Here is an 18,431-nt window from a genome sequence, read left to right as displayed (position 1 = left end):
GATTGTATACAGCAAGTGACCTATACCTACACTACACTCATTTCTTTTCGGTGTTTTTACACTGCATGGTGACTGAGGCTCGATATTTTCGGGCACGTACCACAAACCTTGACATCCAATGTTTCAGCTAAAACTTGGAAAAGCTATTCTAGCTGCAAGCAATCCGGCATTTTCATCTCAAATTACCATCCCTCGCCGGTTTCGACTTTCGACATGAAATCCTAGGCGATGCGTTTCGTTTTATTGCTACTTAAATGAATTTACAACAGTTTTTTACTGATAAAACGTATACTCAATATAAACTCTTAGCCAATTTCAGGCTTAAAAACGAGAACTAACCTTGCAGTTTCATAAACTATACTTTGTTTACATATGAGGTCATGATTGATTTGTTATTAGGCGCCATCTTGGATTCTTGGTTTATTCAACTAAGCTTATTTCTGCTTTACAAGGGAACAAAAGTAAGTAATTTTACTTCTGACAGTCTTGTTTATTTTCTAACTGCTCATCATCGCTATCGTTTAGTTTGTGACCATTAAATTACAGTAAGGATAACCGTATGATTATTGATTCGTGCATTTTTTTAAAATCAACAAAAAAGGCGGGAATATTTTTTGCGAACAAACTATTGCTCTTATTGAGCATTTAATGTTTTGAAATGATTTCAAACTGCCGTGAATTTCGTAATAAGAAAATATTTGCCTATCAAACGAGTGTTTGAGTCTTGGAAGTCCTCTCGTCGGAGTCGTTTGTGTCAAGAAGTCTTTTTTTCGTGTTCCAGCTACTTCTATTTTTATGTGAGGAACTGTTAACGGGCGAGTTTTCACGCAGCATCGCGCTAACACGCTCAGCGTTTCGTTTTCTCATCCTCTCCTTTCCCAACAGCGATTCGTAGAACGCGTTCCTGAGCAAGCGATTGAGCCAGTAATAGATCAGCGGATTCACGCACGAATTTAGGAACGTCATGAGTTTCACGACCGCGTTGAATATCGGTTTGATGTTCTTGAATGATGGCTGGAAGCAATGCGGGCAGACCATTCGGAGAAAATAGTAAAAGGTTGAAGGGCCCCAACAAATCACGAAGGCCCCGACCACCAGTCCCAAAGTACGTGTTATATCGCGTTCCCTTTTTTGGGTGTTTTTATCCTTCATCTCGACCGCCGGCTGCCATTCGTATTGCGAGCTCGTGGGGTTGTTCCCTTTCTCTAAGAGTTCTGACTTTCTATTCCGAGAAAATCTCAACGCGTAACTTACTGTATACACGTGACAGAATAACATTACGAGAAAGGGCGCGAACACGTTTGTCGTAATCACCATTAAGCTCCACTCTCGGGTCGGGTCGTAAACGCACGGTTCGTCTTCGGTGCCTTTTTGCCAAAAGAAAGGTAGGGCCGCTACAACTGCGGCGTCGAGCCATGATATCGTTAGGAAAGCAATCATCTTCTTCTTCGATAACCACATCCTAGAAATTTATAAAATAATTCTTGGTTTGCATATGACGTCATAATCAATCATTCGGCGCCATCTTGGTTGGCTCTACAAAGTTTACTTTTGTTTTTCAAGAGAACAAATTAACGTTACCCCCTTTCCATAAACAGCCATAAATCCGAGTGTGATATTGACCTTACCTGTGTGTAACAGGTTTGCTGACTGCAATGAAACGCTCGAGGCTGATCGCCATCAGACTCAACACCGAAGCGTACTCCGTGAAGAAATATGTAAAACGGAATACATCGCAGGTGAAACCTTCCCACCATCCACCGCGCACGTGCTTTTTCGCGATATACGCGGGCATGGCCAACGCCCCGCACAGCAGGTCGGCGACGGCCAATGATATGATAGGATAGTAGACGACTCTGCGTAGGCCCATTTGCTTGTAGAAAACAAAACATACAAGACTGTTCCCGATCACGGATACGAATATGAACACACTCAGCACGATCGTAACGCTTAAATGAAGTGCATCTTCGTCGATTGTCGTACGACGGTCGGAACGGAACGCAGTGGATGTTATTGTGGTTGTTGTTGAAGTGTTAAATAGGTTTTCCATTATTTCTTTGTATGGCCTAGAAAAGGACATGAGTTTATGTTATTCGAATTTTTGGTAATTTTTTATCTTCAGACGTCTCTCACATTGTTATCTTTAATTATTTCAGTCATTGCCTGGTCCTTTGCTAGAAACCCTCTGAGCTTTTCGGCATATTTTGATGTGGGCGCAAGTTAATTGACAGAGGCGGGGCATTTACTAATGTTCTGCGTTTCCATCCAATCAAGAAAACTATTTATCATAATATTTTCAAAATAGTATCGAAAAAAAATCAATGTTCTACGTTTTCATCCAATCAACGAAAACATTTATCATAATATTTTCAAAATAGTATCGCTGTATCGGGGGAAATATGCATTTGTCGAAGTACAAGAAGCAATTTTTCTTCGGAAATTAATTTTTAATCAGTCTATGATCACTACTGCCTTCGGCAACTACTGAATTAGAACGTTGTTCTGGAAATATTTTTACCGATTGCAAAACTTCCGGAAGAAAATTTAAAATGCAACTCCGAAGTGAAACATAACTTACAGAAAACCATATTGCACAGGAATTACATCTTGCAATCAAAGAATTAATTCATGCACGCTCTGACCTTCCAGCCGTAAAACAACTTGGCATGCGGTTAGGCCGCCATTGTCTGTGTCAAAATTTAGAGGCTTAGGAATAATTGGACCTCTTTCAGTATTACTCCGTTTCCTGACAGACAGGAATATATATACAACATAAAAACTAGAATAATTGAAAAGGAATTTATAATATAACATTTATAGTACGCGCGTGCTGATTGGTCGAGAAGCGTGTTTCTATAACTGTATAGAAACACGGGAATTTTCCCGCCGAACTGGTCAAGCGAAGTAATGTAGTGAGAATTTGTAATTGAATCGAATTATAATATTTGTACAAAATCTTTTTATTGAGTTATATTATAAAAGAAATAGAAAACATTTTTTCCTGTGTTTCTATACAGTTATAGAAACACTTGTGGGAGTTTGGGAGAACTCGAAATAACGTGGAAAAACTCGCCCTACGGGCTCGTTTTCCCACTGATTATTTCTCGTTCTCCCAAACTCCCACGCGTGTTTCTATAACTGTATAGAAACACGGAAAATGTTTTCTATTTCTTAAATAGTGAATGTTTAGGAATAATTTATGAGAATCATTCTAAATGGCATTTAGTACCTAATACGCTTAACTCAAATGTCAGGTCGCGTAGTAAATTTTATCGGTTGCTGAAGACACTAAGTCTAATGATCGATTCCCCGAAGAACCTGTACGACGTGCAACTGGTGCAAGATGGTTTTCTAAAACTTGATTTAATTCTTCTATTGATTTATCTTCCCACTCGCTGCGACTACAAACGACTGGTTTGCATAAACTGGTTGTGATAAACTTATAATTATTGTTCGAACTCGATGTATATTCGTTTCTAAATGCGCCAGACATTAGGTAATAACATTCACAGCTGGATATCGAATATTGGCATGTCAAACAACAGCTTTTGTTTTAAAATATCAAGAAGTGCCTTAAAACCCTATGCATTTTTACTGCTTTCTATCCAACGGCATAGCAAGCCAAAGAGTAACTCCTTTATATATTCATTATGTTTTTCTGTTCAACTCTTGTGGATTTTTTTTAATCTATATTGCTCCGACAACTTTTGCAGGCTAGACCAACTTAGATATATTCAAGGCATGTTTTGATTACGTGCTTATTGTATCTTCTTAAGCCGGGAAGGCTGTTTCCATGGAGTCTCGTGCGGTCTCTTTGAAACGAAAACAACAAAACCTTTTAATTTTACTAATTTTAATTTAAGCCGTACGTACTACTGTATCAGTCTAGCTCACTCCATAATTATAAATACATATTACATAATATGTTACTTGTACGTGCATATAGCTGCATCACTGCATGTGAAACTGTGAAAGCATAATTTGTTTGGTTTAACTTAGTTCGCCAATGTTTTCATTACCCTCGACAACACATATTTCATTCTCAAACCAAACTATAATTTACCCATTTACCAATCCGTAGGGTTTTTCCACTGCGTTTGATGCTGTTTATATTATATTGGTTTGCAAATTTCATCGCGGGTTCATATTTCCCGCGCATAAATTACTGCAGAGTTTGTAGCGATTGAGAAATTTTCTCCCAACGGCAACATTAATTCAATTTTCGTCACATTGTAGGGAACGCACGTCAACACGCTCTCCGTTTGCCTGTTGCGAGCCGAAATTATTAGCAAACGTCCACTCATATATTAAGATAACAAATATATTTCACATTTTAACCTAACTTTCGCGGGGGTTTTGCGAATTGTGACAGTTGCGAGCACGTCAGCCTAATGGTAAACAAAAAACTATCATATATAGTTAACATGGGTAGACTGAAAATGAAATATATTCAACTGTGGATCATTGAATCACGCTGTTCATTATTTTCCTATGTCAATATATGCATGAATAAAAGCCGTTTGCACACACATTATATATGTTAAATTGTACTTACGATTCGAAGTATTTTCCCCGAAGCTTTCTTCTCCCTTTCGTGTTTTATACTTTTGTATAAGAATTCAAAGTTCAATTGCGTTAAATTTGACGCGCTAATATGGTTTTAAATAGAATTTTGCGGCATCTTAAACTATTGATCTTTCATGCTTTGCGGTTCGGACGTTGAGTGTCTCAGAATCTAAATTTTCACATTCAATTATTCATGAAATTCCTATTTATGTGCAAATGTGGACAAATTGAAATGGCCTTTAATAATGAACATTTCGTTTACGCAGATGCAATGTGTTATTATCGCAGTTACATTTTGACTCGCGGCGGTAAGATGTTAAGTGACAAACATAATGATTGTAGAGGTGATGTACCAATGGACGACTTGACTTGTGCTTTAGGCTAATTTCTTACATCGATGATAAAAAGGACATTTACTGAAGGAGCTTACTAAAATTAGTAAAACTGCCAAGTTTGGCTGGGAGTTGTTGTAAATTACGGAAAATATAGCCATGCAAAGTTCACGAATTTTGTATACTTTTGAATTACGGCCGGAAGTTTGTAGCTAATTTAGTTACACATTTTACAAAAGTTACGTATTTTACAAAATTTCACAACCAAACTTGCATTTGCAGTAATTAAAGTAAGATCTTTCTAGCTGTGGTAATTTATTTCCTTCTAGTTACTTCCATCAAAATCTAGTCTAAAGCGCAAGTCGTCCATTAGCAAGGACAGGTTAAATGCAGAATTCAACTCTTCTCTAGGGCCCGTGCGTTAAATACAATTCAGGTCTTTAGTTTCGTGGCTGTCCTCTCAACATATGCATGCAATGGCACGACCTTGACCTTTGTAAGACTGCGCATGCGCGTAAGCGAAAATCCAGGCTGTGTTCAGGATATGAACTTAGCTTGCAGACTTCTTTCGGTTAAGAAAAGAAAGAAAATCGATAGAAAAGTAAATCCAAGAAATAAATATTAAAGATTCTGGTTGCCCACATTTGCTTAAAAATCCACATTTGCTTGGTTTCTAGAAAATATTCGTGCTGCTCCATGAGCCGTCGATATCATTTGGTCAGATTGATATACGTTGTCATGCATGTAATAAGCGTTCAAAAGGTCCATCATAATTTCAGTTCGCTTTTGTTGGTTTTTATAAAGCAACCGATGAACCGTATACGTGATATATATTTTGTTTGCCAAAACATTTTATGATGTAAAAAACTACATGGCAAAAATATCCCATGAAAGAGTTCGGTTTGTCAGCTTCAGTGGAAAGCAGGCGCTAATTACACTAATTATATATGCCGGCGATGTATTTTCGTTGAATAAATAGCGGACCTGCAGAAGGGCTTCTCAACGTTTGAACGTTGGCTCTCGTGTTTCGATTAGGCAATCGTTGGAAGCAATGGGCAATTTTCTAGCCAGAAAGCCAAATAGTGAACAAGAGAAGGTTTCCGCATTTTGCGAACGCAAACTTCAAAGGGTCCGACTCAAGTGACGCCTTTTGTCCTATCGTTATTCGATGTTAATTTACGATGCTCTAATTTGTATACGAGTAATTAGAATTTCGGGTATATCTTTCAACGCTGTATTCGAATACCATATGAAATTAATTTTCAAGAGTTTCAAGTTGTTATATCATTTATGTGATAATTTTTCTCATATAATTCCAGTCGGATTCTTCAACATATATACAATTTAAGAAGTATTATTATTTAATTTGACGTCTTCGAAAAGAAAAAATACCGAGTATTAGTATATTGCATGCATGTCTTTGTTCCGCCACCCTCGTTGAAATAAAGCCAATATTTTCTATTTTCAAGTAGTGTTTTGTTTCATTAGATCTCCTTTGAGCATTCAGTTGGCCGTGGCATCTTACATATGAATGTAAACATATACTTCAACGTAAGGACAACGAACTCTTGAATGGAACTCTAGCTTTTTATTAAAATAAAATTAGTCGATTTGAGCTACCTCTGTTATATGTAGCTCTAATTTGCTTCGGTTCGTTTTTCTTTGTGTGTTTCCAGAGTAAATTCACGACCGAATGAACGATATTATTGACTCAAACTTCTATAGCAGTTTAGGTAAAAAGCATGCGTTTAAAAATAATCATTTTCTAGGCAGATATATGCAACTTTCGCTTGTCAAAATTTCCCGCATATGCATTTATATGTAGAGAATATATAGCGCAGCTGCATGCATCCCACACTTACCACAATTTGTTCTTTCTCCGCAGTCAACGGTAGCTACTATAGATGTTGAATCTCAACAACTCGCGCTTGTCATCAAAAAAAGTATCAAGCATCGAAAAATTCGACGTTTTTTGAGCCGTATCATCAAATCCATCATTTAATTATCGATATAGCAATGCACGTTACATGCCCGTCAAGCGCCCTTATCTATTCGAAGCAGATGACACCTCCCATGCAGCGGAGCAAAAGAGCATTTTGCATAAAACGTATGCTTTCGGCATGCACGTATAATCATATTCGTAATATATGCCGCTTGAATCACCGATAATTGCTCTAGTTGCAAGAAATAATTAAAAGTCTAAAATTGTTGATTTTTGATATTACTTATAATGACGAAAGCGGCCCAATATAACCGAGCAGTTTTTTATTACGAAGAGAAAATTGAAAGGTTAAAAATTTTCAGTTCTATTTTGAGGTGATTTTTTTTTCATGTGTTTCCTTAATGTTGTTACTTATTAGCGATAAGACTGATATTAAAATATCATAATGTTGAGTTTCAATCAATTAAAGTTGCAGCTTAACTGAGGGCCTATCTATACGTGCAGTAAGCAGGTATACACACCACTTGAAGCTTAAATTCACAGCAATAAATCTAATGATTTCACGGAAATAAATGCATGCACGCAACATTGCGTTTACATGATGTTTGTGCATGCGTCACGCTATATGGTTATGGATGGGCGATTTGGGGATTTCTAGAATATTCGAAAATGTGAGAAATTTTGTTAGTAATCACACTGAAAGATATATTAAGTAAATTTTGTTCGAATGCTGGACAATTTTCTAAGTAAAGGTGAAAATATGATAACTTTCTAGCTGTTGAAAGTCTCAGCAATAAAGTTCACAGTTAATATTCGATCTCATATTTATAGACGGACGGTTCTATATCCAACGTATAAGTCTAAAATTAGACTGATAAGAATCGAAGATTCATGAATTGCTTACGTGTAGAATAAAGTCCTTTTTCGAACCAAAGAGAAATAAACAAGCACATTCAACGGAGTTACGTTTTGCAAATCTTCACTGTATTGTCAACTTTATTTAGTCCAGTCTGCCATTTTGAAATGTTGCTGGAAGCCTGGAAAATACGTGCTGCGCGCTTTGTTTTTATATAACACTTCGGCGGCAAGTTTCGAGGCCTCCCGCTGTCAGAAGCTTGAAACCGCAGGTGAATACCTGTAGTATAACATCGATTGATTGTATTAAGGTCATATAAGACTGTTTGAATAAAAAATGCAACAATGAATAGAATATTAAGTCTTCACAGCGCAAATACAGCCAACCGCTATCAAATATTTGACTTATTACTTATAACATTATCCGTACTTACAACACGCGGGCTAAGGGCATCTCATTTGTTGCCACGGAGAGAAATCATTTAATTTTGCAAACGAATTATCATACAATACAATATTGACGATAATTAAGTTAGGATATCCACATTATATATATATATATTATATATATATATATATATATATATATATATATATATATATATATATATGTATATATGCATTTAAAATGAAGTATGAATGGACTTTTATTATAATTTATACTATTATTCATAACAATGGTCATGAAATGTAGTATATACCTTATGCTATATACGAAAATATACTGCGAATATTTGTCAAAGTACCCTTGGCTCAGCACCTTTGAAAAACACCAAATATTGCTAAGAAGGAGAATTTTGAATTTTCAAGGATGTAAGAGATCCTTAAAATTAATTATTCCATGACACATGCGCAGTTCAATCTCCTAAGCTACTTCTATTTACTTAGATATTTAGAGCGTGGCATCGTCTAAAGCCTCTCGAGTCTCTAAAACACACATTTCTTTTGTGTTATAAGTTTATGAATTTTATTGTTTACAAGTTGTCGGCAAGGTCTCTGTTAATGGCATAGCATGCCGTGGTCACATGCTGATAGACTTCATAAAATAACATCCTTAACAAGAGAACTTCCTCGCATTTATTGCAAACGGAAGATCATCGATATATATGACACTTCTGGATATAGCCAATGCATATTGTTTTTTAAAAACTGTTGTTATACCTGCACGTATATATGAATGCATACCGACTCATGAATATTATGATCAAATATCACACAGTCTTTGTTTAGCGTCTATTTATACATGCTGACAATATGATATAATTTCATCAGTAGTATAATCTTAATTCACACAATATACCCAAACAGGTTGGCTTAATTGGTATCGGACTCCATTATATTGAATGGCTGTCACTGCATGTCACTGTACAAGCGCACGATGCCTACCGCGGCGCTGTAATGAAAACTGAAAATGGGCATTGTCGGGGCAATTCATGTTTTGATATTGACACCTATTATGCACTAGCCTTGCTTTTTGATGTAAAACACAACTAGCCACGTTAAATTTCAATTGAAATACGAACCTACAGTATATATATATGCACCGAAAGTATAGATGTACATTTTCTATGAAATTTGATTGTTACTATATTAATTGAATTAGGAGCGCGCCCGTTTAAAGTGCTTTGAAACAGCCGAGTTTAATTACATCCAATGTATATATATGTAACCTAAAGTGAATTCTATAAAGCATTATATTAGCTGACGGGCGTTATAACTACCTTAGCTTACCTCCGCAGTAAGATGTAGCTAGAATATATAGCGTTTAAGATAATCTTTTTAATGAGGAATATAGTCTAACATATAGTCTATAGCTAGAAACATCTTGACACATGCCGACAAAGTATTATTTAAACTGAGTCTATTTGATGTATGCATATATAGCCATGAACTCCAAGCACTTCAAATATACTGAATCGTTATATACATTATGATAGCTATATATATGAAAGGAATAACTAGTAAAAAAGTTGTATATAATTATATGACTATGAAATAGAGTCCACATTCTGTGTATTATTGGCTGTTGAGATACATGTATATATTAAAGGTTCAAAGTCTATGTATATTCAAATAAATTAAACATATACTTACCTGTCGAATTCCCACAGCCTTGCAAATTTCGCCTCTTTAATTAACTGAGATATTTGGCTTTTCTAAATATATACCGTCTTTCTATTTCGATCAAATGTTTATGTGAAATATACTTTCTTTATGTCTTTCAATAGTTTATTCAACCCTTATCATATGATCTCTGCTGCCCATGTGAATTGGAGAGATATATAAGGTTATACAAACTGAAACCATACTTCCTGCATGCCAGCTAGCTTCTGGGAGAATCTCGAACGAAACCCTGGCTCAATTAACTAATAATAGAGCGGGGAAAGTTTAACTTGCGTATCTATAACTGTCGATCGCTCCTAAATGCTGTTACTTCGGATTTGAGATCGATGCAAAACTCAGTTTTAACGGTAAATTGAAGTATTACTCAATATTGAATCTCTCACGTATCAGTATGTTTATTTAAGATATGTCACTAGAGAATGGTATGCGTCATTTCCCAACCAAGTGTGTAAAATATTCCAATCCAAGACGCAATATAACTATAAGCACATGTCAACCTCTTGAGAACGGGCCATGCCCAGTGCTATAACGGTAAAGCTGAACGGCCTGAACCTGTGCATTTCTGCCAAATCGAAGGCCTATATGAAAGTGCTTCTTAAAGGCTGTTCGCATGAGCCTGGTTACCGGGATTTAACGAAGCAAAAAATGGACTTTGAGGTGTTGAAATAAGTAAATAACACGATTTTGGTAGTCGTGTTATCATCTTAACAATAGCATGTGATCGTTTTGTTCCATAAAGACTTTTTCAATACCTCCAAATCCATTTCACGCATTGTTATAATTTCACCTGTTTTGGTGTAATATTCGTTATAGTAAATTTTGGTATGTATAAGTCTCATTCGTTGTATATAGGCTTCCCATATCGATTTTCCGCGTTGCACACGAGTTTTTCGTTTCACACGGTTTTTCTCTTCTGGGGGCGGTATTCCAGTCCTCGTACGAAGTTCCTTGAAGCTCGCGAACTTGCGTCGAATTGCGACGAACGTCGCACGCGACATCTTGATTGGTTAAAAACGAAACTGGTATTGCGTGAGGCGAGAATCGTGATTCATGCGAGGACCGTGGGAACCAGAGACCAAGTTTCTCTTACAATTGAACTCGTACGAAATAAACCTCTAGACCTTTCAAAGATGGACTCAAGTGACCATTTTAGAGGTCTTAGAGTTTTCCTTACACTCAAAATGAATGTACGTGCATATAATGTATGCAAAGTCATAATTATGTAGATGTAGGGGCTAATATCAGCAGAAGGTTCTGGTAAGTTTCCAACGTGCTTAAATCTGATAAGATTTCCTGTTTACATGGGCTGGGTTTTTACTTGCTATAGTTTTCTTATAAGTGCATTATAGTTTCATTGACCAGTATCGCTACGGAGACTGAATACAACTACATGTAGATTCTAAACATCCTGTACTGTACATTTTATTAGGTAGATCAATAATTTATTAGTATTTGTGTCCAGTTGAAAATAATTATTTAACTAGATTCAAATACTAATAAATCATTGAAAGTGACTGTAGTAGAATCTACTGATTACATTGTACAGTATGGAATGCCTAGAATCCGATATACACAGCCTGGAAATTCTGCCATTAATACATACATCTATCCATGTTTATCCATCATCCATTTATCTATATCCATATCTATCTATCCAACCGTCTATGCTGTCTTGCAATCACTTGCAAATGACAAATTACAGATCTTTTAGGATTAGAAGAAAACGAATTAATAATAATAATCTCTTTTACAGTTTTCCCCCTTCTTACTCGCGACAGCTGTGCCGAAAACGTTTCGTTAAATGGGAAAATTTTATTCCAGGGAATGTAAACATTGCGGTTGGCCCAACCTCGATCTACTAAAACAAATATTTCAGCTATTTTGCAAAGACGCAAGGTCATAAAATTAGCACTTTATATATTTAGAATAAACTTTTTTCATAGTTGTTAAATTACTCTCAAATATGATAACTTGAATGTGGGCGTTCTTAATTAGAACTTCTTGGTACCACCCATGCAAATGATATGCGGAAACTGCTCTGCATTAGATCTTATCTATGTTCCGTGCATATAATGGCTTTTTAGCTATATCCTTAAAATATTTCGTCATTTGCAGGTGAGGATCACACATGCATTAAATATTTCACATTCTGTTCTGGTTCTTTAGCAGTTCATTGATTCTGACTTCGTTTCTGATAGATACTTTTACTAATTACTGCATCCAGTGTTTTCGAGATCAGTGGTTCGTATCTACGATATTCATGTAACCAAGTGATCTCGCTTTCATTTTTTAGCCAATCAGCGCCAATCAGGAGGGTTGTCAAAATAGAAATCCACTCTGCAGTATTAAATCGATTGTATCTTTTGTTATTCCTTATGAAACCAGTAGAAATTTTGTGATTATGTTTAGTTATAAGAACTATAGTCCTGACATAAATTTGAAGCCGAAATAATTTATATCCCAAAAGATATCGGGTTGTTTCAACCGAGAAATGGATTTTCATTTGACAACTGGTCTCAGTTCTTTCCCGCCATTCCCTGGCTCCTGGCTTACTGGCTAAACATGATTGACATTGTTTTGATGTAAGCTGCCAAATAAGGTCATTGTTACGGAATTCCCAGTCCCCGCGCGCGTCCTCATTTGCCGTTCTCGTTTCAAAATTCGTATAAAAGCCTTCCGAAAATCGATGTTCAGCCAGAAGTATATGACAGGGTTCATGAATGAATTGCAAAACGTTAGGATCTTCATCGTTGCACCGACGATGGATTTGTAGCGTTTGAACGATTGGTCAGCGAACGACTCGGGAGAAACATTGGCCGTGAAATAGTAAATAGTCGATGGACCCCAGCAGATTATAAACACGCCGACCACAACGGAAAAACTGATCGTCGCTCTTTTCTCTATTTTCCATTTCTCGGCGCGTACGACCGTTTTTCGTCGGCGATGATCGGGTGTTGCCGACTGAAAAAGAAATGACATGATAAATGATAAGTTTTCCTCGTGGGATTCGCGGCATAACCTTGGTATTGAACCTCGTTTAAACTTGCAATTTTTGTTTTGATTTCGGTGTGATTTCCTTTTGATAGATCTAAACGAGTGGCTAGTCTTGAATGCTCTGATGTGTAGGTACTCTTATCTGTGCATCCCTGACTTTCCCACTCTTTCCCACCTCTTAAAAGGAGAAAATCACACAAAAATCGCAAGAGTAAAAGGGCTCGTAAGTTGGTAAAGGATAATATTCAATCTTACATGTGCAGCACTGTGATCTTGACAGAATTCACACAACGTCTTGCAATAGATATAACAATGAGACGAGAACATGATTAAGAATGGAAGAAAAACGTTCACAGATATTGCTACAATGCTCCACGTCGAAGTCGGCGAGTTCGTGCATTCTTTGTCTTTCTCGTTACGCCAGTAAAACGGCATCGTTGCAACGATCAACGCTTCGACCCAGCACGCAACGAGCACGCAAATCATAACGCGTGCACGCATACAGTTCATATACTTGAGAGGAAATTTGATGTTGAGGAATCGTTCGATGCTTATCACCATCAAACTCATGATCGACGCATACTCGGTGAAGAAGTACGAGAATCGGTAAAGATCGCAGACCAATCGGGCGTCGATGTTTTCCGACGACGCGTTCTTTTTCGTTATGTACAGCGGCATCGCGGTGACCGCGCACAGCAGGTCCGCCAAAGCTAGGCTGAAGATGGGAAAGTATTTGACCTTGCGCAGTGATGGTTGGGCGTGGAACGAGAATAAGACCAGAATATTTCCGAAGATAGTAAACACCATCACGGCTCCCAAGATGGCGCTGATAACGTCGGTATTGAGAGCGACTTTGGTGTCATTTTGAAAGAGGATTTCCTCGGAGCTGTTTAGCGGAGTTTGCATCGCGCTCAAATTCCGCGTTGTTTTCTTGAGCGTTCAGGTCGAACCTGGAAGTGCAAAGAAAGTAAAAAGTTATTATCTGCTTCAAATCTTTAGTTTCATTCTTTTCAAGCATTCTTACAACGGCTGTAAAAATCGCTATCCGGTGGATAGCGCCATCGCTGGATAGCCTTCGTACCAACCGGACCCCAAAAAAATCATTAACATATCCACTGCCGGCTTTATGTCGAAATATGACGCGTAATACGATATGTCTCTATATGAGTGGTCACCTATTATAGTTTTATACTGTTCATTATTTTTACAATGTGGTGTCGCTCAGATATGTTCAGAACGATTTCCAAAGGTTTTTATACTTGTGAATTGTGTACCACGGGAAGTCTCGCTTGAGGACCTCGTGTGCAAGGCTGGCAGATCCTTTTAAGTTCCGCATAGACTGGAATAGTTGGGGAAAACATTGGCATAAATACTGCAGGTAGAATATTTGTATCTGTCAATTGCCAGTCACGACAAACTACACACGCAAGCAAAAATGCAGGACGGAATGAAAGGTTTTTTGCGATTTGGTTCAACTCTGCAGTGCATTTGTAGTCGGACTACTTTATATCAAGCGAGGTTATAAACAAACAAATTCAAACACGATATTTTGAAAAATAACAAACGGATATAATCGCAATTCGCAAGCACATCAGACCGTTGATTATGCAATAGGCGCGATTTCACAAAGTCTCGATTCAAATGAGACCAACTTTATTTCATATACATAGCCGTAGATCTATACCTTTGCGTTTCCACTGCGGTTTCAAAAATGAAATAATCTGATGCGATAACAGGAAACCAATTTATCCTATGTCCACATTTGCCAAGGCAAGTGTTGTTGTAATAGGAGTGTACTATTGACTTGAAGGATATCAGTATATCGCATATAAACAGTAGCTACAAACAATAGAACCACCATGAAAAAAAAACATTTCAGGCGTCGTATTGACGTATACATGTATTCACTTAACTACGCATTTTGTATTAAAACTCACGAAAATAAATGCACGCGTTGTCTCTGGGTTGTTCAGCCACCAAAACATTTAGCCAAATAGCAGAATCGTACCTCGACGGTTTCACTGAACAAATTACAACGAAGTGAAAGCTTCAAAAATCGTTCTCCTTTCCAAAACTCAACGCGGATCTACCGCAGTCTTCAAGCATTTAGTCTAATACCAGATTTAACTTTCATGCGAACTATGGAGTTATCCAAACTGGATTATAGCATCGTCAGAACCGCTTTTACACCCCCCCCCACCCCTAACAGACGCATCTCTGACGTAATTCGTGGTTCGTAAACGGTTCGAAGCGGTTCATATCTCTATATAACACGCCGGTACAAGAAGGCTAAAGCATGTTTATTTTGATACATGCATGAAATAACATTGAAATATCGCTGTTTTGATAGGTCCGGTGATATAAACCATGCAGGAATTCTTAATCTCATAAAATATATGTCCAAATGCTGCTCATGTTTATATGCTAAGATGATGGTCAGTGTACAATAGCCTTGTGGTTAAAAAAAAGTTCGAAATCAATTGCTTGTTTTTATTGTAAATCAGAACTCGGAAATTCAACATTAAAGAGATATATTTTTATTCTTGATATGATGGCTGAAAGAACTCTATTATGGTCGGCCTAAAATAGCAAAGTATTAATTGACGTCATGTTATAATGTCATAAGCATCTAATGACCATAATTTTACCTATTGAGTTTGACCACAGTTAATGGTTTGACGCTTGTGTTTTCATTGAACACATTTAAATAATTAAACCGTCAATAATTAATTGTTTTTATTTTTAAAAGCCTATTACAATTATAGTGTCGGCGATCAAAAGACAATTATTAGCGAAACCAATACCCATTGATACACTGTTGCAATATATACACTTGCCGAAAATGCGTGGATCTCGTATAGGCTGGGGCTTGTCGCTTGCACAAATATTTTGATTACAATTTAACAGACACCGAAACTTGACATGATTTTTGTTACCAGCTTGCATGCTCTGTCATTAACAGCTTCAATTAACGACCCCCTTTTCCGAATAATGGCTTGCACATGTATATGATAATTATTTTAAATGATTAAAAAAAGTTTATTTAAAAAAAAGTTTACTATAGCAATGTAAACAGCATGCGAAGTATTTTATTACGAGCTCTTGGCGTCAGTTTATGTAACTGCGACAATGGGTGGTCAATGAATGATATTCGCTATATAATTCCTGGTCAAAGCAAATATTTTCATGCGATATGCGTTTGAACGTGTTTGGAAAAGCTTTGAACTTGTCAGTTATTTAAGGCGTTGAAAAAACGCAGGGTGCCCAATACGTCGAATTAGCCAGGTGTCACGCAAATTTGAGGTACATTACACCACATGGCAAGCAAGATCATATTGAATTCTCACACTGAATCAAACAAACAATATAATACAAAGCAATCGTGCAGCCAAATTCGTCGTTTCACCCTTCAGGAAAGTGCCTTTAGCGTCGAGCACAGCAGTCTGCACGTACGTAAAACAAAACTCTTTATTTTTAAACAGAACTCTTTGTCCCAGAGTAAACATGCGACTCACCTTATTGGCTGCATGCAATCCCACGAAGCTCCTCAAAGACGAATTACCCTAAGGACAGAACAGAGAACATATAAGAATAATTATGTGATATTAGTTTTTAAGATCATGGATTCATTTAGACAACCATGTATAGTGGTTTATACCGTATTACATTACATTGCTATCTCAATTCTCAAATGACTAGCCGAAATTATCTCCCCCAAATCTAGGACAATCTGTATCTATCTATCAGTGGTATAATGAGTAGCTATGTAATGCTATAATGCTATATAACAATATATGAGTAGCTATATCGGAAACGTGATGTTTCTAAGCTCAAGGACGCCCCGTCTGAAATGAAATTTGCATTATATATAATAATAGGCAATTAATTTATATAATCGATATCAAAGCATTTAAGTCCTAAGGTTTTTACATACATATATTATGCTTAAACGTACAACAGTATAACCACATAAATGAAAGCGTCTATAGACATCTCACTATAATATCATATTTACAAATTCCAGGCACCTTCAAACCGACTGTGAATTTCTCTCGATGATTCACACAACGTCTTCTTCTTAAACGGTTCAACGTGCTACCATGGGTTATTGGTAGGGACGATTGATCGCGTTCAGTCTGACTGAGTGTGAGTGACCCACACGTAACCGGAATAACGAAACTGTATATTATGAGAATGCTGAATAAATCTGATTCGTCTGGTCTTTGTTGACACGTTCGTGATCACACGTACTTCGCCCCACAATTCATCAATTTGATGAGTATATAATTATATAATTTTTGACCTATAAAGTTCTTCTTACAAACACGTCATCAGTTCCGTTTGACGCTCGTGATAAAATTCGTATGTATATTTTAATATTTACAATCAGTGTATTAAAATAAATTCAGAAGAAAGTTTGTCTTTATCGTTTAATTACAAATTTAGATCAATTGATGTTGTACCAATCTGATGTTTTACAGCCAAAAATAAACGCTTTCAAAAGAAGAATACGTTCTTACACATATTAATAATACATATATATTGTACTCGTATAAGCGAAACGTATGCAATTATTCAAACGCACCTTGCTTCTCCGGGCGCTGATCAAACGCAGCTGTATGGCCTTGCAGTATCAATGCCAACTCTGAAACACCAAACATATGTACAAAAATATTAAATTCGAACGTTCAAATTATATACAGTCACGCAGTATTTTGCCTCGTCAGCAAAACTTGTGCTTCTCGCCTTTCTGAAAATACCGTAGGAAATAACCGTTGTTATTTCACATAAACCTTTGGCAACAATCTGACAAGCATATCAGACGTGTATTGATAACACATGCACCTACCTACCTACAGGTTATATGCAACTGTCAATAGCCAATTTAGTGCTAAGCCATCTATAGGAGAGCGATTCAAAGAAATACTATAACGGAATTTAAAACAATTATACAGTATAACATAGGGTTGTAAATGTCTGTTCCTGGAAATGACGTAAAGGTAATGATGTCAGGGATTCTGAGAAACGAAATAGATCGAGGAAATACGAAGATACTGGAAATTCCCTTAGAATTTCAACGCTTAGAATTTGTGCGTGTTGATAAAAGAACTCATTCGAACGCGGTAGGGCGCAGTCGATACTTAATTGTACATATATGCATGGGTCAATGAGGAACATCTTCTGACCTAAATGAACTCGACCATACATCTTGAATCATCGGGAAGTGTTATCCCGCTTTTTTTTTCGTTGACTAAGTTTCGATATTTGAATGTGCATCCCGTGTACTTTGGAGACACCATCGGTACTGAAGTAACTGAAGTATATAAACAACAGACTGAACTATACAGATACCTTTATTCCGCATTTTTGCGATAGTCACTGCCATATATAAATATCGATAGCTTAAAATGATTTAATTACTTTGTCACGATAACAATCGAAGGAAACTTAACAAACGTGACCTTCCATGCAACCCCCGCAGCCGCAATGCACGCTCTGAAGTGTTATCAAAAGATTATCTATGAGCTTTCGATCGATAAAAATTATTAGACGTTTTCAGGAGCTGAAAGAGGCATTTAGAGAACGTTTTTGTCCGTTTGAGTCGGGGATTCGCGTAA

The 18,431-nt window shown here is 36.9% G+C and overlaps 2 protein-coding genes across 7 annotated transcripts; both read right to left on the bottom strand.

Annotated features, from left to right (window-relative positions):
* Positions 1-392: 392 nt before the first annotated feature.
* Positions 393-7,042, bottom strand: LOC114523678 (dopamine receptor 2-like). Of its 3 annotated transcripts, none has more exons than XM_028544675.1 (3): positions 6,761-7,042; positions 1,629-2,066; positions 393-1,462 (listed from the first exon to the last, which is right to left on the bottom strand). In XM_028544675.1, exons 2-3 carry the CDS (start codon positions 2,048-2,050, stop codon positions 706-708), a joined length of 1,179 nt encoding a protein of 392 aa, XP_028400476.1. In that variant the 5' UTR covers positions 2,051-2,066; positions 6,761-7,042; the 3' UTR covers positions 393-705. The 3 variants fall into 3 exon arrangements, with proteins under 3 accessions (XP_028400476.1, XP_028400477.1, XP_028400475.1); XM_028544676.1 differs by lacking the exon at positions 6,761-7,042 and adding an exon at positions 4,556-4,704; XM_028544674.1 differs by lacking the exon at positions 6,761-7,042 and having other exon boundaries at positions 1,629-2,159.
* A 4,858-nt stretch (positions 7,043-11,900) lies between these two features.
* On the bottom strand, positions 11,901-18,123 carry LOC114523682 (octopamine receptor-like). 4 transcript variants are annotated; one of them, XM_028544680.1, is made up of 6 exons: positions 17,667-18,123; positions 17,399-17,458; positions 16,842-17,307; positions 16,329-16,376; positions 13,069-13,763; positions 11,901-12,780 (listed from the first exon to the last, which is right to left on the bottom strand). In XM_028544680.1, the coding sequence occupies exons 5-6, from the start codon at positions 13,717-13,719 to the stop codon at positions 12,376-12,378; spliced, it is 1,056 nt and encodes a 351-aa protein (XP_028400481.1). In that variant the 5' UTR covers positions 13,720-13,763; positions 16,329-16,376; positions 16,842-17,307; positions 17,399-17,458; positions 17,667-18,123; the 3' UTR covers positions 11,901-12,375. The 4 variants fall into 4 exon arrangements, with proteins under 4 accessions (XP_028400481.1, XP_028400482.1, XP_028400484.1 ...); XM_028544681.1 differs by having other exon boundaries at positions 16,329-17,307; positions 17,399-18,123; XM_028544683.1 differs by lacking the exon at positions 16,842-17,307 and having other exon boundaries at positions 17,399-18,123.
* Positions 18,124-18,431: the final 308 nt, after the last annotated feature.

Source organism: Dendronephthya gigantea, unplaced genomic scaffold (assembly GCF_004324835.1).
Source record: "Dendronephthya gigantea isolate DGI-Jeju-01 unplaced genomic scaffold, DenGig_1.0 000028F, whole genome shotgun sequence".
NCBI classification, from domain to species: Eukaryota; Metazoa; Cnidaria; class Anthozoa; order Malacalcyonacea; family Nephtheidae; genus Dendronephthya; species Dendronephthya gigantea.
The sequence above is the reverse complement of the archived record's forward strand: the minus strand, read 5'-3'. Positions and strand labels throughout refer to the sequence as shown.